The sequence below is a fragment of the Lynx rufus genome, unplaced genomic scaffold (genome assembly GCF_022079265.1).
Source record: "Lynx rufus isolate CCGP_SWC_20201006 ecotype Redwood Valley unplaced genomic scaffold, mLynRuf1.p SCAF_5, whole genome shotgun sequence".
NCBI classification, from domain to species: Eukaryota; Metazoa; Chordata; class Mammalia; order Carnivora; family Felidae; genus Lynx; species Lynx rufus.
The window spans coordinates 15,492,591-15,515,144 of NW_025814867.1; the positions used below are offsets into that span (position 1 = coordinate 15,492,591).

Consider the following 22,554-nt stretch of genomic DNA (forward strand, 5'->3'; position numbering starts at 1 on the left):
CTTAGAAGTATATACTTGTTCTATGAACTACTGAGCAGAAGTGACATGAAGCCAGCAAATAATTCCTGTGGGCTCCTTTTCTTGACATATTCCTCCCTGTATCTCCTCCCCCATCCCCAAATCACTGAAAGTCCTGGAAGCCAAAGTCAAAGCTGAGGTTCCATATCAGTGGAGAGAGCCCCATTCCTCAGTTCTGGAACTGTAGCATTCATGAAGAGAAAGTGAATCTCCAAATCTCCATTCTCAGATCTCCAGACATGAAATCTCCCTCAGTAGGATGCCATCCAGGCAGCAGCCATTCCCAGGGCTCTCCTACCCCTTCCCACCCCAAGAAAATCTGGAGATGTCAGGATAGCATTTTTGACATTATACAGGCAGACTATGGGGAGCTTCTAGATGACCCGCATTTCCTAATGATGAACAGGTCCTTCACACTATATGTATATTCACTGAGTACAATTTGCTTTTAGGCTTTTGACTTACTAGAATAGACATTTGATTTTACATCTTCATTCTTTGCATGTTATTGGAGAGTCATGAACAGGAGTGTCACTTGGGACACTCCTATAAATGCTTATCGATCTGAGTGTCACCAAATAGCTGCTTTGGTTGTGATAAACTCATACTCTACTGAGGGCTAACCAGTTAGCTCTCTTGAAGATGTCGAACCATGAGATAACTAGAACTGACTTACATTTAGCTTCCGTCTCGTAAGTAACAGAAGGCAGACAAAAGTGAACTTAATGGAATATTTTTTATATATTGCTTTTAACACATGTACAGGTCATGTGATGGTCTATTTGAATAACTTTTCTTGAATGAGATTGTGAAAAGTTATTTTGTTTTAAGAGCTTCAGTGAGATAATTCACACAAAATAAGCTGCACATATTTAAAATGTGCAATTTGATAAGTTTTGAATATGCATATCCCTGTGAAATAACAATTAAGATAGAGAACATATCCATGTAAAAGTGTCATCATGTCTGTTTGTACCCTCACTTCTCCTCACTCCCCACCCTAGGCAACCATTGAGCTGCTTGTTGCACTCTAGATTAGTTAGCATTTTAGACTTTCATATAAATGGAGTTATATAGTACATACTCTTATTTGTCTGGCTTCTTTTAGGCAGCATAATTATTTGGAGATCTGTCCATCTTGTTTTCATAGTCTATCAATAGCTCATTCTTTTTTATTGTTAAGTAGTAGCCCATTGTATGGATATATCATGGTTTGTTTTCTATTCATCTGTTACTGGACATTTGAGTCCCAGTACTTGGCTGCTACAGATAAAGCTGTGATGAACATTTGTGTCTTTATATGGATACATACTCTTAAAAATCTTGGGTGAATATCTAGAAATGAAATGACTGGAACGTATGGTAGGTGGTGCTTAACTTTCTAAAGAAGCCTGCCCAACTGTTTTCCAGAGTGGTTGTACCATTTTTAAGTTCCCAGTTTTAGAGATTTGAACCGCACACATATATTGAGAAATGTTGAAGTGCATGATAGTGTTTGTGGAAATCATCTTTTATTTTGATGTGGACATCTCTGAAATTGCACAGAGTAAAAGAGCGCAATTCACTCTTTATAGTCATCTGTCACAAAACATTACCTGTTTTGAAATAATCATATTAAGTAATTATCCTTATTGTTTGATGTTTTGCGAACATTGATAGTTAGTCAAAAGCTGGATTAATTACTGTCTGTGTCAAGAAAAAAAGCACAAATTCAATAATTAGGACTTTTTTTTGAAATTTCTAATTTTAATCATTTTCAGTGATCTAAATAATCTAAAATTTCCTGCCTCCATTACTACTTGTTAGGAAGGAATTAAGAATGGGCATGACTTTTACCAGTTTCTATCTGGATTTTATAGTCTCAGTACATAGATAGATAGATAGACAGATAGATAGATAGATAGATATAATCCACTGCATTCTAACTTTTATTTCAATTTATAAATTATCTTGTATAGTGGAATTTGATAATGCACACAGGGCCTTCAACCTCTCTAACTACTATATACACTGACTACAAAGTAAGCTTTGGTCATTGTATTATGATTTTCTTAAGAACATTCATTCATTCATTCAATTAATATTTATTATTGTACACTGGCACATACCAGACAATGCCGGGTCCATCTTTGCATTTCCCAGGTGGCAGTGTATTGTGCATAGGTGCCAGCCCCCAAATACTTGTTAATTAATTGATGAATGACTGTTATCTTAGCATAAATTCTATATCTCTCTTTGGAATAGGACTAAAATCCCACCTATTGACTTGAACCTACAAGCCTTTGCCATAGTCACAGCATAAGTCCCCATTTTACTTTATTTTTTTCTTAAAGATTCTGTTGCTCAGGCAACGAGATTTCTCCATGCCTGCTTGCATCCTGTTGCCAAGGCAACAGGGTGTAGTTGGCAGGTTGGTTTGAGATATTGGATGTTTGCGGTCTTGGAGATGCGTTTGGTTCACAACTTCTTTGATAAATCAGGATATGCATAATTTGTACTCAAGGATGTGCACCTGGCATTAGTCTTTGAGTCACATAAAAGATGATTGTGGACATTTGAGACCATCCAGCATCATATATGTGACCAGAAAGACTCTTGTAGAACCTCAGGACCTATGGGTTTTGCCTCCTTTTAGCAGAAGCCTTGCTTATTTTTGACTTGTTGGTGTTCTCTACTCGCCCTTTTCATAATCCATATCTTGTTTTACTTAAATTGAATACTTGATCACTACTGGCCAGAATCAACCTAGCCTATCTGCCAATGTCACAATCAAGCAGCCTCACAGAAACAATGATCAGTAAGACCACTTCATTTCTTTTCTGTGACAGTTCTAAACTTTTCTGGCTAATTGCTTGTTTGTTTCTGGCTGTTATTGGAGTAAGGACGGAGAGCCACAGGGTCACTATTCTCCTTTCCTGTAGTGACACCACCTCTGTTAACATTATAGATAAGTGAAAAGCCCATATTGAACAGGAGAACTCAATCCTGCATAATGCCGTGTTTTCAAACAGGACATGTTTATGAATGTCACTACCAGAAAGAGACTTCTAAGTGGTAAAATGCTAGTTAGCTCAGATGGTATGATTGCAGTAGCCTCAGACAGCGTTATCTTAGTACTGTAAGTCAACCTTCTCATTTCAGAAGGTTAAATATTTCTTCTTTTTACCCACATCAAATAGTATTGACTACTTTTCACCACTGAATTAAGTTATGTAATGTGCCTCCTATGCGTGTGAAAATATTTCCTTGGTTCAGAAGTATTTGAAACAGTTTTACAAGGTATAAAATTCTAGAACTCCATCTCTTTACGGCCAGGACTCCTCTAAACACAATAAGTATCCCAGTAATTTACTCTGAACTTGAATTCATTCAGCGGAAAGTTGATTTAAAAAATTACAAAGCTAAACCTTCAATCTCCACCTTACCTGTTATTGGTTTGGGGTGGAAGTTGTAGGCTAACACTCCGATGCAGTGCTTCAATTTCTGCTTTAGGTTATAAATTCTGGATGAAGTCGCCCCGGATCTGAAGAGAGCTGGAGGCATGACCTTTTGGAATCCTTTGAAACCTTCCGTTTCTTTGCAATTCTGTTTTAATCAGCCTGAAGTTCTATTAGTCAATGCCCATTTTAAAAGTTTCAGAGGACACAAGCTTCATTATATTAAGCCTTTTCACCAGAAAACATTTCTAGACTGTTCTCTTTGTGTTAAGTCATCTCTGCCTGTTTTCCAGCTTACACTCTCATGGGAAACCATCATCTGCAGCCATAATGTTCTATTGCGCATAAACATTCAATCCAGTCCTAGAGGCAGACTTCCCTCAGGCTTTGCATAATTTCAATCTTTTGTCCATCTGGACCTAACGATTGTGTAGTTAAATGTTGTCCCTTCTGGCTACAATTAGTCTGTTCTATTTGGCAATTTCAGATGAGTATGCTTTCTTGTGATCCATGATATGATTTGCAGAGAAATTAACAGCTTTTCTGCTATACGTATATAATCTTGTAAGTTCCAAGGCTAAGGATTGTTTCTTTTCACCATCCCGTCTCTAATGTCTGGCACAGTTTCTACACGTAGTGGGCACTTCATCAATATTTGTTGAATGAATGTGTGATGTTTATTTTTAAAGATCCCCTAAAGTTCATTTAGAGCCCCTAAAGAAGAATTTAGAATTATATTAAGGAGTAGCAAAGTTGGCAGCAACTCAGCATTGTCAGGATAGTCTATTTCACATATATGACTAGCCCATTTTTTTAACATATAAAAATGTTTGGAATTTTGGATTCTTCAGGACAACTGGAAGATTCATCTAGTTAACTCGACCTGTGAGTGGTTATGATCTATCAAAAGTACCTGTAACCTTAGGAATAAGATTTTTGCACGTTACATTTTTTCTAATTTTTAAAAAAATATTTATTCATTTTTAAGAGAGAGAGAGAGAGAGAGAGAGAGAGACAGAGCATGAGCTGGGAGGGGCAGAGACAGGGAGACACAAAATCCGAAGCAGGCTTCAGGCTCTGAGCCCCCAACGCAGGGCTCGAACTCACGAGCCGTGAGATCATGACCTGAGCCGAAGTCAGATGCTTACCTGACTGGGCCACCCAGGTGCCCCTCGCAAATTACATTTTAATTCACCATTTAGGATAGTCCAAGAGGTATCACAGGCTTTGCAGCTATGTGGCATGACTGTTAGCCTCAGTCGTAATTTCTGTGAAGACAGTGACTCTGGAATGCACTGTTGACTATGGAGGCCCCTGGCCACGTGTGACCCTTGAGCAGCTGAAATGTAGCTGGTGTAACAGAGGAACGAAATTTTTAATTTCATTTTAATATTGATTTAAATACAAAACTGAATGTCGAGTATCTCATGAGTTTTGTATTTAGTGCATGCTGAAATGAGAATATTTTAAAGATAAAGGGTTAAACAAAATATGTTCTGAAAATTAATGTCACTTCTTTATTTCTACTTTTTAAAAATGTGGCTACCAGAAGATTTAGACTTATGTCTGTGGTTTGCATTATATTTCTATTGGGCTGTGCTAGACCCACCCGGAAGGCTAAGGGGCAGGGTTATTCATTGGCACTTGCTGTGATAGAGCAAGTATGTCATGGATGTGAGGGTATGAGGTGCTGAAACAGATGGTCTGCTCCTCAGCCGGGAGGCATGCTGCCCATTTTGGACACTGCTGAGATTATGCCCCTCTTTCTGAGGGCGGGGGCTACCCATTTTCTTTCTTTAAACATGCCGCTTCTCCCACAACTAGGCAGAGTGTATTAACCGTACAAGTCTGGCAAGTTTCACTGACTTTTCCAGGTTCTGAAAACTTGGGCTGGGAAAGGGACAGAGAAAATAATGGGATCAGGAGAGTGCTGGTATGGTGGGGAGTTAGGAGCGGGAAAGGAAGGGAAGGAACTTGCCATCAAATGCAAAGATTTTGCCATTAATCTAGTACGTCAGCTGGTCAGTGGGTAAATGAGTGCCAGTTTTGTTTTGCTTCGTAACTTAAGGTATGTGTTGCATTTATGTATCAAGAATTCTATGCTTAAAATGAAAGTGTCGGTGTAAGAGATTTATTAACCATGTTTATTTGTATTTAAATCCCGGGGCACCTGGTTGCCCTATAGAGAACTTGCCGCCAATCTAGGGGACGTGGCCACAGCGGGAACTGTGGACCGGGGACTGGAAGTCAGATAGGGCTGTGCCACTACATTCTCTGGATGCCACATGGAAGTATAACCATACCCAACAATCAGCTCAGACACCAGCACAGGCGGTCTCAAAGCCCCAGTATCATGATGTCAAAAATACCACTCAGGCAAAAACAGAGAGAAGAGCGATCCTCAGTTTGTCCGGCTTCGGCTCAGGTCATGATCTTGCAGTTCACAAGTTTGAGCCCCTCATCGGGCCCTGTGCTGACAGCTCAGAGCCTGGAATCTGCTTTGGATTCTGTGACCTTCTCTCTCTCTGCCCCTCCCCAGCTTAATCATTCTGAGAGTTTCTAAACCACTGTGATGAGATAGGGTTTTTCCACGTGCCGGTAACATGTCAGGTCTGCTGTGGGCTTGCATGGGCTTATTCTTCTGTTTGTTAAGCTCTCAAGAACATCTTGAGGGAAAATAATCTCCTTTCAATTTTTACACTGTAAAGCATAGTGGGGCATAGGCTTTCAGTCAATGTTAGTCAAATCCAAGTTGAATGAGTCCTCGTAACGGCCCCTAATTCTGTTTTCAGGGACTTCACTGGTGGAATAGGATCCAGACCAAGACCAGGTAATTTCGTGTTGGCAGTCACAAGATCACACTTGCCTCCCCGACACTCAGTATGATTTATGTTACAGTTTCATATCTTTCCCCCTTTTATTTCTTCAGCTTTGCTGCCTCTTGACCTGCTTCTGAAAGTACCACCCCTCATGCTCAGGGCCCACGTTAAGGAGCTAGAGGCCGAGTTAGTGACGGGGTGGCAGTCCCATAGCCTTCCCGCCGTGATTCTTCGCAATCTCAGGGATCATGGTAGTACTTATTAGATCAAGTTGATGTCAAGCACACGATGGGCGAACACAGAATTATAGTTGGGACTGAATGGGTCTGAATGATGCTCGGGAGGTAATTTTAATACAAGCGGCAGGACAATTTGGTTTGTTTGTCCACCGTTATTAGTTTGGCAATTTAACAGTATCAAAATGCTTTCTGTGTTCACTTATTTGATTGAAATATTACAGGCTGTTGTTCTAAAATTTACACTTCTGCTTTGGTGGGGATGTTAGCCAGTTAAACTATTTGTGCTTAAAATGCATACCTGCTAGCAAAAAATAGTAACTGTTTTATATTCATGTTTCTATAAGCTCTATGCCTATATGATACAAAGGAGTGAAGTTTATCTTTGTCTGGCTCCTTTATTCTGACGTAGATAGTCCTTTTTAGTTATTTCTATTTGTATCTGATTAAAACAATACTGTATCCTGTTTTTGTTAATAATTTAAAAATTATGGATTCTTAAAACATAAAAGTTTGTAGTAATGGTTTGGGGGGGAGGGTGAGTGTATCGCTTAATGTTTTGAATTTCCATTAAAGAGGACCAAAGTACGACAGTAGTAGTAAAACTGTTAGCTAAGTCTGGACAATTCAGGGAAAAAGTATAGCAATTGTGCTCTTAACATATGTATGAATGTATGACTCTTGAGTTCTAATTTACTACTTTGGTTAATTTGAAATTGTTGCTTAATGCTGTTTTCATTTTGGCTTCCTTAACTCACATTCTTTTGTAGAGTTAACACCTATGGTGAACATAAGTGATGGGAATTGATTTTTGGTAACATTAGTCCGTGTCTTCACATTTATTAAATTTGCTTTGGAAGAGTTATTGACAGTCTGGGGCCATTTACACCATCAGCATAGATGCAAAAAAAAAGGTGGTTTTGTTATTGAGATGTCCATAGTTATCATGCTGACCATGCTGTCTGGCATAAGGTAAGTTCATACGTAACATAATCGTGAAGCTGAAATGATTGTTGTGGATTGATTTTATAATAGCAAGAGCGGAACACGTATTTATGTAAGCAATTCACAATTCTGTTCTGATTCATAATAGGAATTCCTTTTCCTAAAGGGCATGTTGAATTGGCTCAGTTTTAGACTTATTTTATATCCATGAAATTGATCAGATCTCTTGACCTTTAAACAAACTAATCACATTATAGCAGTTTACATGTAATATATTGTATTTTTTAGACTTACAGTCTGTTGTTCCATCCCGTTTTTAAAAGTTCACTGACATATTTCTTATTTAAAACAATATACTACAGTGTTGTCAGTGAATACAAAAGCTCACCCATAAAGGGCAATGTTTCTACTAATATTGTAGACACATCAGAAGTTATACTTTTTAGCGTTGTGGGTAAATTTGGACTATTTTTGCTTTATCAGATCACAAACAACTGATACCAGCCCCATCCACTTAGCTCACCTCACCTGCAAGTCATGCTCCATTCCAGTTGTTTTCTCTGTGTCTCTAGCCTAACTCAGAGAATGAAAAGGTGATTTGTTTTTGTTTTAAAGTTTGTTTTATTTATATTGAGAGACAGAGAGACAGAGAGAGAAAGAATGAGTGGGGGAGGGATAGAGAGAGAGGGAGACAGAGAATCCCAAGCAGGATCTGTGCTGTCAGCGCAGAAACCGTCGATCCCACAAACCGGGAGATCATGACCTGAGCCAAAATTAAGAGTTGCCCCCTTAACTGACTGAGCCACCCAGGCACCCCAGAGAAGGTGCCATAAATAGAGCTCTCCAACAGTAGGGAAATAAGTTCGGACCACGGTGTCATGAGACACTATTGGTCTGGGCAGTTGTAAGTTATATCTTAAATATTCGTTACTCAGAATAGGCAAAACACTGAAATGTGTGGATGATTAATTTTTTTAAAGCAGATTGTATTAATGTATTTTCACTTAACGTTTGATTTAGCTTTTTTGGATAGAAAGGAACATGCTTGGATGAAAGGAACATTATGTACAACCAACAGCCACAGCCTGTATTGTCTAAATGTTCTGGAAAAAGTTGTCAGGGCGGGAAGAATTTTGTCAAAACCTGGTATGCTTCCAGGATTCTGTCTAGAATGTAAACATCATTTTCCATATGCTATGGAAGAAAAAAATGGTCAGACTATGATTTTAGAGTACCAAGTGACTGTATTATAACATGATCTTTTCTATCTGGTACTCCTTTTTTGTTGTTGTTTTCTTAATTTACATCCAAGTTAGTTAGCATATAGTGCAATAATGATTTCAGGAGTAGAATCCAGTGATTCACACCCTACATGTAACACCCAGAGCTCATCCCAACAAGTGTCTTCTTTAATGTCCCTTGCCCATTTGGCCCATCCCCCCACCCACAACCCCTCCATCAACCCTCAGTTTGTTCTCTGCATTTAAGAGTCTCTTATGTTTTGTCCACCTCCCTGTTTTTATATTATTTTTGCTTCCCTTCCCTTACGTTCATCTGTTTTGTATCTTAAATTCTACATATGAGTGAAGTCATATGATATTTGTCTTTCTCAGGATGAGGCTCCATAGCTCAGGGGTTAGAGCTCTGGTCTTGTCTTTCTCTGACTGACTAAATTCGTTTAGCATAATATGCTCTAGTTCCACCCACATTGTTGCAAATGGCAAGATTTCATTCTTTTTGATTGTCGAGTAATACTCCATTGTGTGTGTGTGTGTGTGTGTGTGTGTGTGTGTGTGTGTGTGTGTGTGTCACACCACATCTTCTTTATCTATTCATCTGTAGATGGACATTTGGGCTCTTTCCATACCTTGGCTATTGTCAATAGCATTGCTATAAACATTGGGGTGCATGTGCCCCTTTGAAACAGCACACCTGCATCCTTTGAATAAATACCTAGTAGTGAAATTGCTGGGTCGTAGGGTAGTTTTATTTTTAGTTTTTGAGGAACCCCCATACCGTTTTCCAGAGTGGCTGCACCAGTTTGCATTTCCACGAGCAGTGCAAAAGAGATCCTCTTTCTCCACATCCTCGCCAACATCTGTCATTGCCTGAGTTGTTAATTTAGCCATTTTGATTGGTGTGAGGTGGTATCTCATTGTGGTTTTGATTTATATTTCCCTGATGATAAGTGGTGTTGAGCATTTTTTCATGTGTCTGTTAGCCATCTGGGTGTCTTTTTTGGAAAAGTATCTATTCATGTCGTTTACCCATTTCTTCACTGGATTATTTGTTTTTTGGGTGTTGAGTTTGATAAATTCTTTATAGATTTTGGATACTAACCCTTTATCTGATATGTCATTTGCAAGTATCTTCTCCCATTCTGTCAGTTGCTTTTTGGTTTTGCTGATTGTTTCCTTCAGCGTGCAGAAGCTTTTTATCTTGATGCGGTCCCAATAGTTCATTTTTGCTTTTGTTTCCCTTGCCTCCGGAGATGTGTTGAGTAAGAAGTTGCTGTGGCCGAGGTCAAAGACGTTTTTGCCTGCTTTCTCCTGTAGGATTTTGATGGCTTCCTGTTTTATGGGGTTTTTTTGTGTGTTCATCCATTTTGAGTTTATTTTTGTGTGTGGTGTCAGAAAGTGGCCCAAGTTCATTCTGCATGTCACTGTCCAGTTTTCCCAGCACCATTTGCTGAAGAGACTGTCTTTACTCCATTGGATCCTCTTTCCCGCTTTGTCAAAGATTAGTTGGCCATACATTTGTGGGTCTGTTTCTGGGTTCTCTATTCTTTCCGTTGATCTGAGTGTCTGTTTTTGTATCAGTACCATACTGTCTTGATAGTTACAACTTTGTAATACATCCTGAAGTCTGGAATTGTGATGCCTCCAGCTTTGGTTTTCTTTTTCAGGATTGCTTTGGCCATTTGGGGCCTTTTCTGTTCCATAAAAAATTTAGGATTGTTTGTTCTAGCTCTGTGAAGAATGCTGGTGTTATTTTGATAGGGATTGCATGGAATTTGTAGATTCCTTTGGGTAGAATCGACATTTTAACAATATTTGTTCTTCCGATTCATGAGCATGGAATATTTTTCCATTTTTTTTTTGTGTGTCTTCTTCACTTTCTCTCATAAGCTTTCTATAATTTTCAGTGTATAGATTTTTTACTTCTTTGGTTAGGTTTATTCCCAGGTATTTTATGGTTTTTGGTACAGTTGTAAATGGGATTGATTCCTTGATTTCTCTTTCTATTGCTTCATTATTGGTGTATAGAAATGCAATCAATTTCTGTGCATTGATTTTATATGCTGCGACTTTGCTGAATTCACGGATCAGTTCTAGCAGTTTTGTTGGTGGAATCTTTTGGAATCTTTCCATATAGAGTATCATGTCATCTGCAAAGAGTGGAATTTTGACTTCCTCCTTGCCAATTTGGATAATTTTTATTTCTTTGTGTTGTTTGATTGCTGAGGCTAAGACTTCCAATACTATGTTGAATAACAGTGGCAAGAGTGAACATCCCTGTCTCATTCCTGACCTTAGGGAGAAAGCGCTCAGTTTTTCCCCATTGAGGATGATATTAGCATTGGGTCATTCATATATGGCTTTTATGATCTCAAGGTATGAACCTTCTATCCCTACTTACTTGAGGGTTTTTATCAAGAAAAGATGCTGTATTTTGTCAAATGCTTTCTCTGCATCTATTGAGAGGATCATGTGGTTCTTGTCCTTTCTTTTATTAGCGTGATGTATCACATTAATTGTTTTGCAGATATTGAATGAGCCTTGCATCCCAGGTATAAATCCCACTTGGTCATGGTGAATAATTTTTTTAATGTATTGATGGAGCTGGTTGGCTAATATCTTGTTGAGGATTTTTGCATCCATGTTCATCAGGGAAATTGGTCTATAGTTCTCCTTTTTAGTGGGGTCTCTGTCTGGTTTTGGTAATCAAGGTAATGCTGGCTTCATAGAAAGAGTTTGGAAGTTTTCCTTCCATTTCTATTTTTTGGAGCAGCTTCAAGAGAATAGGTGTTAATTCTTTAAATGTTTGGTAGAATTCCCTTGGAAAGCTATCTGGCCCTGGACTCTTGTTTTTTGGGAGATTGTTGATTACTAATTCAATTTTGTTACTGGTTATGTGTCTGTTCAAATTTTCTATTTCTTCCTGTTTCAGTTTTTGTAGTGTATATGTTTCTAGGAATTTGTCCATTTCTTCCAGATTGACCAATTTATTGGCATATAATTGCTCATAATATTTTCGTATTATTGTTTGTATTTCTGCAGTGTTGGTTGTGATCTTTCCTTTTTCATTCTTAATTTTAATTATTTGGGTCCTTTTTTCTTTTTTTTTTTTTTAATTTTTTTTTTTTAACGTTTATTTATTTTTGAGACAGCGAGAGACAAAGCATGAACAGGGGAGGGTGAGAGAGAGGGAGACACAGAATCTGAAACAGGCTCCAGGCTCTGAGCCGTCAGCACAGAGCCCAATGCGGGGCTCAAACTCACGGACCATGAGATCGTGACCTGAGCCGAAGTCGGCCGCTTAACCGACTGAGCCACCCAGGCGCCCCTCTTTTTTCTTTTTGATCAAACTGGCTAGGGGTTTATCAATTTTGTTAATTCGTTCAGAGAACCAGCTTCTGGTTTCACTGATCTGTTCTACTGTTTTTGTTTTGTTTTGTTTTGATAGCATGGATTTCTGCTCTAATCTTTATTATTTCCTGTATTCTGCTAGTTTTTGGTTTTATTTGCTATTCTTTTTCCAGCACTTTAAGGTGCAAGGTTAGGTTTTGTATCTGAGACCTTTCTTCCTTCTTTAGGAAAGCCTGGATTGCTATATATACTTCTCTCTCATGACTGCCTTTGCTGCATCCCAGAGGTTTTAGGCTGTGGTGTTATCATTTTCATTGACTTCCATGTACTTTTGAATTTCCTCTTTAATTTCTTGGTTAACCCATTCATTCCTTAGTAGGATGTTCTTTAATCTCCAAGTATTCATTGTCTTTCCAAATTTTTTCTTGTGGTTGATTTCAAGTTTCATAGTGTTATGGTCTGAAAATATGCACAGTATGATCTTGATCTTTTTGTACTTGTTGAGGGCTGATTTGTGTCCCAGTATGTGGTCTATTCTGGAGAACGTTCCATGTGCACTGGAGAAGAATGTGTATCCCGCTGCTTAGGATGAAATGTTCTGAATGTATCTGTTAAGTCCATCCAGTCCAGTGTGTCATTCAAAGCCATTGTGTCCTTGTTGATTTTCTGCTTAGATGATCTGCCCATTGTTGTAAGTGGGGTGTTGAAGTCCCCTACTATTATGGTAGTATTATCAATGAGTTTCTTTATGTTTGTGATTAATTGCTTTATATATTTGGGTGCTCCCACCTTTGGAGCATAAATAAATCCCACATTGGGATTTATCCTATCTTGGGGGGCATAAATGTTTACAATTTTTAAATCTTCTTGGTGGATAGACCCATTAATTATGATCTAATGCCCTCCTTCATTCCTTGTTACAGTCTTTATTTTAAAATCTAGATCATCTGATATAAGTATGGCTACTCCAGCTTTCTTTTGGCAACCATTAGCGTGATAGATGGTTCTCCATCCTCTTACGTTCAATCTAAAGGTGCCGTTAGCCCTAAAATGGGTCTCTCGTAAACAGTGTATTGCTGGATCTTGTTTTCTTATCCATTCTGTTACCCTGTGTCTTTTGATTTCAGTGTTTAGTCTATTGACATTTAGAGTAAGTATAGAAAGATAGATATGAATTTATTGCCATTGTGGAGTTGGAGTTTGTGGTTGTGTTCCCTTGTTCTTTCTAGTCTTTGTTGCTTTTGGTCTTTTTTCTCCCCTCAGAGAGTCCCTCTTAAAATTTCTTGCAGGGCTGGTTTAGTGGTCACAAACTCCTTTAGTTTTTATTTGTCTGGAAAACTCTTTATCTCTCTTTCAATTTTGAATGACATCCTTGCTGGATAAAGAATTCTTGGCTGCCTATTTTTCTAATTCAGTATGTTAAATATATCCTGCCACTCCTTTCTGGCCCGCCAAGTTTCTGTGGATAGGTCTGCTGAAAACCTGATCTGTCTTCTCTTATAGGTTAAGGATTTTTTTCCCTTGCTGCTTTTATAATTCTTTCCTTTTCTGTGTATTTTATGAATTTGACTATAAATGCCTTGTTGATGGTCGTTTTTTATTGAATCTAATGGGAACCCTGTGCTTCTTGGATTTTGATGTCTGTGTCTTTCCCCAGGTTAGGAAAGTTTTCTGCTAGGATTTCCTCACGTAAACCTTCTACCCCCTTTTCTCTCTCTTCATCTTCTGGGACTCCTATGATTCAGATGTTGTTCCTTTTTAATGAGTCACTGAGTTCTCTAATTCTTATATCATGCTCTTTTGCCTTAGTTTCCCTCTTTTTCTGCTTCATTATTCTCCGTAATTTTGTCTTCTATATCATTGATTTGCTGCTCTGCTTCATCCATCCTTCCCACTGTGGCATCAGCTCAGTTATAGCATTTTTAACACTTTCCTAACTAGATTTTACTTATTTTATCTCTGCTGAAAGGGATTCTATGCTTTTTTTCAACCCCAGCCAGTATTCATTTTATCATGATTCTACATTCTAGTTCAGATATCTTGCTTGTATCTGTGTTAAGTCCCTGGCTGTCATTTCTTCCTGTTTTTTCTTTTGGAGTGAATTCCTACATTTTGTCATTTTGGAGGAAGAAGAAGAATTAATAAAATAAAAAATTAAAATTAAAAAGTTAAAAAAACACAAAAAGAAAATAAATTAAGCTAGATCCTAGGTGTGTTTTGGTCTGCTTTTTGAAGGAAGCTTCATAGCATAGAGAAAAAGGGAAAGAAAAAAAAAGGTAAGAAAACGTTTGCAAATTTTAAAAAATGTAAACAATAAAACAGAATAAATGAAATGAAGGAAGTGAAATAGAATTTTAGAAATTACAAAAAATAAAACATACAGTAAAAAATTAAAATTTTTTTATAAAAATGGAAAATAAAAATATTATTTTTTCTTTCTGTATCCAAGAATGAGAAAAAGAAAAAAATGAATAGATGCACCAGCAAACAGAATAAAATTACATCGAGTTTCCTCTAGAAGTAAAAGTATGCAGCACTTTATAGTCTGTACACTAAGCAGGTGGAGAGACTTGTGTTGGTCCTTTTAGGACTTGGTTGTTGCAGTTGGATGGGGCTTGGTGTAATGGCTCTATTCTCCACTAGGTGGCGCTGCTTAGCTTATTGGGGTGGATCTGTGTGTCTTGTGTGTGCACCTATGCACATGCGCAGCAGAGGTGAAAATGGTGTTACCCAGCTTCCCAGTCCGTAGCACCAGAACTCTGTGTTCTCACCAACCGGCAATCGAACACCCGTCCTTTGCTCTGGCTTCTGTCCACTCCCTGCTTCTACACTCTCTGCATCCAAGCTGTCAGACTTCTAGGCAGCACCTTCCTCCCAAATTTGATCTCAAATGGGGCTGTGTTTCCAAACCCCTCACTTCCGAAAGCCCTGCGACTTGGACCTTCCCCCACCCTCTGGAGGAGGGTCTCGCTGGGCAGTGGCCGATGCCGGCTTGCCCCTGGGAACATTCATGCAGTCACACTGCTGCAGAGGCTCAGAGATTGTGGCTGGGTGCTGGCTTGCCTCAGAAGAAATTCATGTGATCACAGTGGCAGCAGTGCAGGGATTATGGTAAATCACAACACACAACTGGCGCCGGATTTCACCACACCCTGGTGTCTTTGTTCCAATACCAACAATCGTGGCTGTTCTCTGGGGTCTGCTAGGACCTTTGCCTGTGGGGAGGCCCTAGGGCCTCTACCACATGCCCTCCTATCAGGGGAACCGCTTCTCCCCGTGTGCCCAGCCAGACCCCTCTGACCCTGCTGCCTGCTCCTGGGGATTCACCCTTCCCACTAGATCACTGCCAGGTATTGAGCTGTGGAATTTCCAACTCTGCTGTCCCCTGTTTATAGAGTCCTGATGGTATTAAAACCCTCTCCTTTCTCCTTTCTCCCTTTCTTGTTCAGTCACTTGTGGGTGTTTCCATTCTTTCTCTTTCTCTCCAGCTACTTTCAGGGAGAGTGTTTTTCCTCTACTCCCCCCCCCCAACTTTCTCTGTCCTCTCTCTGCAAAAACAGCTCCCTACTTTCCGTGGCTTCTCTCTTTCCCAGTTCACCTCTGTGCACCGTATACCTGCCAAGTTCTGTGGCTCAAGTTATGTGGATTATTGTGTTAATCCTCAGCTCAATTTTCTAGGTGTGCAAAATGGTTTGGTGCTGTTCTAGCTACATTTCAGGGATGAGAGAAACAGAGAACTTCCATGCTGCTCTGCCATCTTGGCCCCTCCCCCAATGAAAAATATCTGATACTCCTAATGTGAACTTCTAGGTTCATACTGTGGTGTTACAACAGTATTTAATGCACCTCAAACTCCTGTAGAACAAATAACCATGGAACCATTTTAAGTTAGCACTATTAAAGTCCTCTTGTTCTGTCTTTTAATACTAACTGGATTGGGTAAATAATTTATTATATACATATTTTATACATATTACATGTACATATACATTACATATACATGTTCTTTGCCAAAAGAAATGAAAACTTAAGAATTTCTATATTGCAACTGGTGCAGCCGCTCTGGAAAACAGTGTGGAGGTTCCTCAAAAAATTAAAAATAGATCTACTTCATGACCCAGCAATAGCACTGCTAGGAATTTACCCAAGGGATACAGGAGTACTGATGCATAGGGGCACTTGTACCCCAATGTTCATAGCAGCACTCTCAACAATAGCCAAATTATGGAAAGAGCCTAAATGTCCATCAACTGATGAATGGATAAAGAAATTGTTGTTTATATACACAATGGAATACTACGTGGCAATGAGAAAGAATGAAATATGTCCCTTTGTAGCAACGTGGATGGAACTGGAGAGTGTGATGCTAAGTGAAATAAGCCATACAGAGAAAGACAGATACCATATGTTTTCACTCTTATGTGGATCCTGAGAAACTTGACAGAAGAGCATGGGGGAGGGGAAGGGGGAAAAAAAGAGAGGGAGGGAGGCAAGCCATAAGAGACTCTTAAAAACTGAGAATAAACTGAGGGTGGGTGGGGTTGGGAGGGAGGGAAGGGTGGGTGATGGGCATTGAGGAGGGCACCTTTTGGGATGAGCACTGGGTGTTATATGGAAACCAATTTGACAATAAATTTCATATTAAAAAAAGAATTTCTATATTGCATAAATGAAAATATTAACACTCATTAACATGGATTGAATGAATGAACAAACATTTTTAGCATGTTAAATATTTTAGCTCTATTTCCCTAACTTTAGTCACTGATAGATTACCAATGCACAAATTTGGCCATATCTGAGTATCATCTATACTACTATTTTCCTAATATATGTTTCTTTAATTTGATTCACTTTACCAAATTTAATTAAAGGAGTGTTTATACTATTGCTATAATTTATTGCTACCAGTATAGAATCACTCACCATAAATAGATGGCAATTGTAAAAATTATGAAATATAAGCAAAACAACATGATTAAATTCTAAGTAGATATTGTTGTCTGCTTATCCTGAGGTCTGCTTTCTTTGTTATGAAGGAACATTAGTTAATCTGAAAAATGGTGATGATGACATACTTGTTCCACACTGAAACTTATTCCTTGATAGAATCAATAGAAAGAAAAGAAAATTGGAAAAGTTTCATATCCAGTCTACTTACTAGGTAAAATTATCCTGTACAAGTGCCTCATGACTTAGGAGACTCAGTTCTTTAGGGGCGCCTGGGTGGCGCAGTCGGTTAAGCGTCCGACTTCAGCCAGGTCACGATCTCGCGGTCCGTGAGTTCGAGCCCCGCGTCGGGCTCTGGGCTGACGGCTCAGAGCCTGGAGCCTGTTTCCGATTCTGTGTCTCCCTCTCTCTCTGCCCCTCCCCCATTCATGCTCTGTCTCTCTCTGTCCCCAAAATAAATAAAAAACGTTGAAAAAAAAATTTAAAAAAAAAAAAAATAATAATAATCATTTAGTTCTGTTGTCTATCAATCAAACAACAGGATATTTTGAATGGGGCGGAAGCATGTGGTAGGTTGTGTATAAAAAACAGACCTTTCCTCTTTAGGTAGGGAAAATGGTATCATGTATTTGTGAAAATTAAACTATACCGCAACTTATTATTATGAGAAATCTATCCTTTGTCAAGTACTAGAATACGTTTTAATAATATGGATGCTGTTAGCATGGGTCAAATGTAAATTTTGGGGAGTGCCAGTTAAACCCAAATTTAGAGTGCAAATGGAATGTCAACTAAGAATATGGCCTAATTTGACTGGATTGACACCAGTATTTCCCCCTCCCTTGCTCAGTTTTCCCATTTCTCAGCAGCGAACAGCCAGGCACTGAGCTGATGTATGGGAATTCTTATGCTCTGCATTCTGAATAGAAATTGTCACATCATGATTTCTGGGCTCTTAATTATGCTTTCTTACTAGATGGCTGAGAAGCTATTTTTATACTTGTCTTTTGTTCATAAAGGTCAGATCTAAATTAAGTAGTCAATATTTCATCCAAATGTTCCAGAGAGTATGGCTTAATATTCCAGTCCTTATTTTGAGCAACCTTCAGAAGCTTGCTTTCAAGTTAGTTATTGACATGAAGTAATTAATACTAAATTTTACAACTGCCAAAGTGATTTTGAGTACATGCCTTCTCTTATTTTATTGCATGGCAATTCTTTAGCATATAAAAAAAAGTGCTCACCAGACTTTGATCCAATTTATATAATACTAGTCTAAACCATACAATTTGGCATATGATTAGATACTTTTTTTTAATATTGTTTGTTGGGATTTGGATATATTGGTTAGATTTTCCAACCAAATTGTAACATCTTTAGTAAAGTTTGAATATGTCTTGAGTACTTCCTCTGAGGTCAGGCCCTTGAAAATTACCTCTTGAGTAACTGATACAGACTACCACTGTATAAATCATTGTTTGAGAGCAATGCTGTTGAGAGCAACTGCATAAATATTCTGATGATAACTTAAAGAGTGGGGAACAATGACATTTTAGTGTTAGATTTAAGATTGGGGAAGGGGTGGGAGACAACAAGTTTCTTTTACCAGTGGTGATCTGCTTCCTAGTTCTTCCTGCCAAGGGAGACACTGAGGGAGTATGGACCAGGTCCCAGGTGAATGCTTCCTGGAGATGTTGATTTTTTTCATGTTCTTTGTAGGATAAAGTCTTTCCAAAGAGATACTCAAGTCTCACAGAAGTTATTCATGGCTAGAATCCAAGACCAAGTGCAAATTGCAAATCAGCTATTGAGTGGTAGCTCACAACCGTGTCCTGGGGGTTTCTGCCCTGGGGGGAAGGCTAAGTGGAAGGGTGGGGGAAGAAAGCTACACCAGCTTTATAGTAAGAATAAAGGGAGTTCAGTGTGGCGTGGATGGACTGTAGCAGTGTACAAAATAATTGATTCAATGGAGAAAGGCAAGGCTCTCAAATTCTAAACTGCTATTATTAATGCTTTTTAATGGAACTTAAAAATAGTTTCAGGGTGTTTACAATCCCCTTAAAATAATTTGAATATTGTGGTTAGTGACAGGGGAGCCAATATTAATAAGAGGCAAGAGACGCTTTCTACTAGCTGAGCCAACCACCTTCCCTCCTGTATAGCCAAGACCTCACTCATTCTCAATTGACATTCCTCACTATGGGTTCCATAGATTATTTGGGACATTTTAGACAAGGTGTTAGTTAATTTCTTTAAATGTATATAACTACTTATTGTTTTTTTACTGCATTGGAATGCAAAAGCATAATTCTGCTTGAAGTTATTCTTTAGCAAGTGTCCTAGTTTTATTTAACCCATTATTGATGGAACCAGATGGAGAATCAAAGACCTGGTTCCAAGAACATTTGAAGAACAGGGATTTATAGAGTAGTCAAGAAAGAAAAGCTGAAATAACATTGTTAAATTGAGCATAAGACTGGTGAAATAATACTATATATTTTTGTGATTAACTTCTTGATCAGCCTATAAAGTCATACCAATATATCAATTTCTACAGGTTAATCATGAACTCTACAGGCTGTAAACTGCCTGTACCTTTATGGGTGTGGATTATTAGTTAAATATACTGGGACATTTCCCAACAATATTAGATTAGGATCAAGTGGAGTTATTAGAAAATGCTCTAGCGTGATGTCAGAGAACCCAGCAATGATCATTTTGCCTGTTCTTCATGACTGTGATAAATTCTTGTTTAGGTAATTGAATGGGAGTTGGGGTCCCATCTTTTCTTTCTGTGTTGTGTTGTTTTGTTTTTTTAGTTTGATCAGCCTTTGCATCCATAGTGCCAAATAGACTATATTTTTACACCACAATATTTTCTTCTTGAAAATTACGGGTTACATCAATAGAGTTGACTTTAAAAAAATGTTCCCTCTAGGACAAATAAAGGGAGCAAGCATGACTTGTGTGGTCGTTGTAGCATAGTGTAAGAAATAACTAAGACAATGGAAAAAAGTCAGCCTGTGTGGACTAGACCGAATGCATATGCTGTTTTTAGGCCACAAATTGAGCAATAAAAATCTAACTTTCTGTATTTTCCCAACACTGAGCTTAATTTTTTATACTGAGCCCCATTCCACATATTAGAAAACATAATCCATTAGCCTAAATGCAAGTTTCAATATGTTGGTATTTCTTTGTCAGCTTAAAATTGGACAAACTGAGGATCGCTCTTCTCTCTGTTTTTGCCTGAGTGGTATTTTTGGCATCATGATACTGGGGCTTTGAGACCGCCTGTGCTGGTGTCTGAGCTGATTGTTGGGTATGGTTATACTTCCATGTGGCATCCAGAGAATGTAGTGGCACAGCCCTATCTGACTTCCAGTCCCCGGTCCACAGTTCCCGCTGTGGCCACGTCCCCTAGATTGGCGGCAAGTTCTCTATAGGGCAAACTCTCTCATTTTGTCAGCTTACCTTCTCGCGAGATTGGAAGGGCCAGCCCATTCTTCCCTACCTCTCTGGGCCTAGAGACTTGGGAAGTCAGCAGGACCTCTTTGCCTCTGACACCCCGGGATGCTATCTCTCCTGCCGCAACCTGCCCCTTGCTGTGGTGCAGGGAACATCTCATGCCTAGGGCTCTCAGAGTTCCCCATGGGAACTGAGCCCCCAGCCCTACCACACTTGAATCCCCAACTTAAAGAGAGCTCCATCATCCAACTCTCGCCTCTCCTGCCACCACCCAGACTGCCTAAAGTGAGATGGAATTTGAGTCTCTTCTGAGACTTCTTTTCTTCTGTCTTTCTGTCCTCTCTCCTCGAGAAGCTTTGACTTATTTTGAGGAGCGGGAAGGAAAGGTTGCTCAGCAACAATTCTTTTGAATCTCTCTGCCTTCTGCTTAGACTCCCACTTTTTAAAGCCCAGAAATGTACTCTCTCTGTTCCTGGTTGCTCTAGGCCACCCCACCTTGGGCAGTGCTAGCCTCACACTCTGCTGCTTGATGACAGGAGGCTCATGAAGTCAAGAGAAAGTGTGGGAAATAATGCAGCAGTGAATTCTCCTTGTGTATTATATAGTCACTTCTAGGAACTTCAAGTTTAAAAATCCTGAGATTGTATCTTATAGTTTGAAAAAGTAACTAAAGGGATAGCAAATTTGGAAGTGAGGAAAGCTCTAATCCTCACACATGCGCAAATTACCTGAACGGGATGCGAGATGCTTATTGTAAAGGTGATTAAGCCAGAATTATTTTTTTTAATGTTTGTTTATTTAGTCATAGAAAGAGAGAGACAGAGAAGGAGAGAGAGAGAGAGGCAGAGAGAGAGGGAGACAGAGAAACCAAAGCAGGTTCCACACCATTAGCACAAAGCCCAATGTGGGGCTCAATCTCACGAACCATGAGATCATGACCTGAGCTGTAATCAAGAGTCAGACGCTTAACCCACTGAGCCACCCAGGTTCCCCTAAGCCAGAATTCTAGAGGGAAGGGATTCAAAGCTGGCCTTTACACAGCTTGTTTCTGACAGTTCAAGTGAAAGGGAGTGAACGAAGCCTGATCACCCAGAGGGTGAAAGGTGCTGAGACTTTGATGCAGCTTCCTGCCGTCCTGTGGGAAATTCCACCAGGGGAAGCGAGAGGATGTGGGGCAGGGTGGATGAGGGAGGGGGGCGACTAGGTCCAGACTGTCAAGTTTCTTCCTAATCATTTCTACCTGCTTGTGGAACCGTTGGTCTGTGTTGGGAAAGATTCCATGCCCGAGCCCGCTAGTCGTCATCTTCTCCCACACTTCCGTCTCACTTTCCGTGGGATGTCATTCAGTGACTGGAACCCAAGCTTCAGCAACCTCCTTGGCTCCTGTTCCCCGTGGGCAGATAGTCACCACATTGCTATTCCAAATCAGGCCTTCCGACTTCAGCTCTGGGCTTCTTCTCATGAGATCACCTTTTCTGAAACACAGTCTCCCTTATGGCTCCTTACCATCGTATGCAGTCCCTGGCTACCTCTTTAGCTGTACTCAGTACTATAGCTTTTTATCATACTTCACACTAGATAAACTGGACACCTTGCTGCTCTCCAGGTGCAGCCCTCGCTTAGCTGACTCCTGTCCTTTGCTGAAACTTTCTTCTACTCAGAAGCTGCCACTGAAGTATACCTTCCCGCACACCAAATCCATATCCTGTGCTTATTGAGTGCCTACTAATTCTCCATGGTCTTCTCAAATGAAACTTTTGCATCAACTCTCAATCTCCCTTCCTGTTACTCTGGGTGAACCTTTCATGAAGCCTTTGTGAGTGCCATACCCTTTGTGGAACTTCTGGTGCCTTCTACACTGCTGGCCATAGGGGTAGATTATTGAGCATTTGTAGATTTAGACTACAGTTGAGTTACTTTGTCTCATTTTACAACAGTTAAGGAAAGACGTGAGAGTAAATCTGTCCGCTATACTAAAACTTAAAAGGTTGCGTTGTCTTTCAACAAAGCATTTGGTCAAACACGGAGAAGCTGATGTATGTTTTGGTCCCATTCGTGGAGCAAAAATATTCTTTGCTTCTTCAGGGAACTC

General features: G+C 39.4%; 1 protein-coding gene across 8 annotated transcripts in view; it reads left to right on the forward strand.

Annotated features, from left to right (window-relative positions):
• The window catches only part of NEK10 (NIMA related kinase 10), a 208,433-nt gene that overhangs the window by 153,377 nt on the left and 32,502 nt on the right, over positions 1 to 22,554 (forward strand). For 5 of the 8 annotated variants that reach the window (XM_047100316.1, XM_047100312.1, XM_047100313.1 and 2 more), the window contains one exon: positions 6,248 to 6,285. In XM_047100316.1, coding sequence (XP_046956272.1) covers positions 6,248 to 6,285 — 38 coding nt within the window. Of the gene's footprint in view, positions 1 to 6,247; positions 6,286 to 6,384; positions 6,526 to 22,554 lie in introns of all 8 variants that reach the window. The other 3 variants (XM_047100309.1, XM_047100310.1, XM_047100311.1) reach the window with 1 other exon arrangement.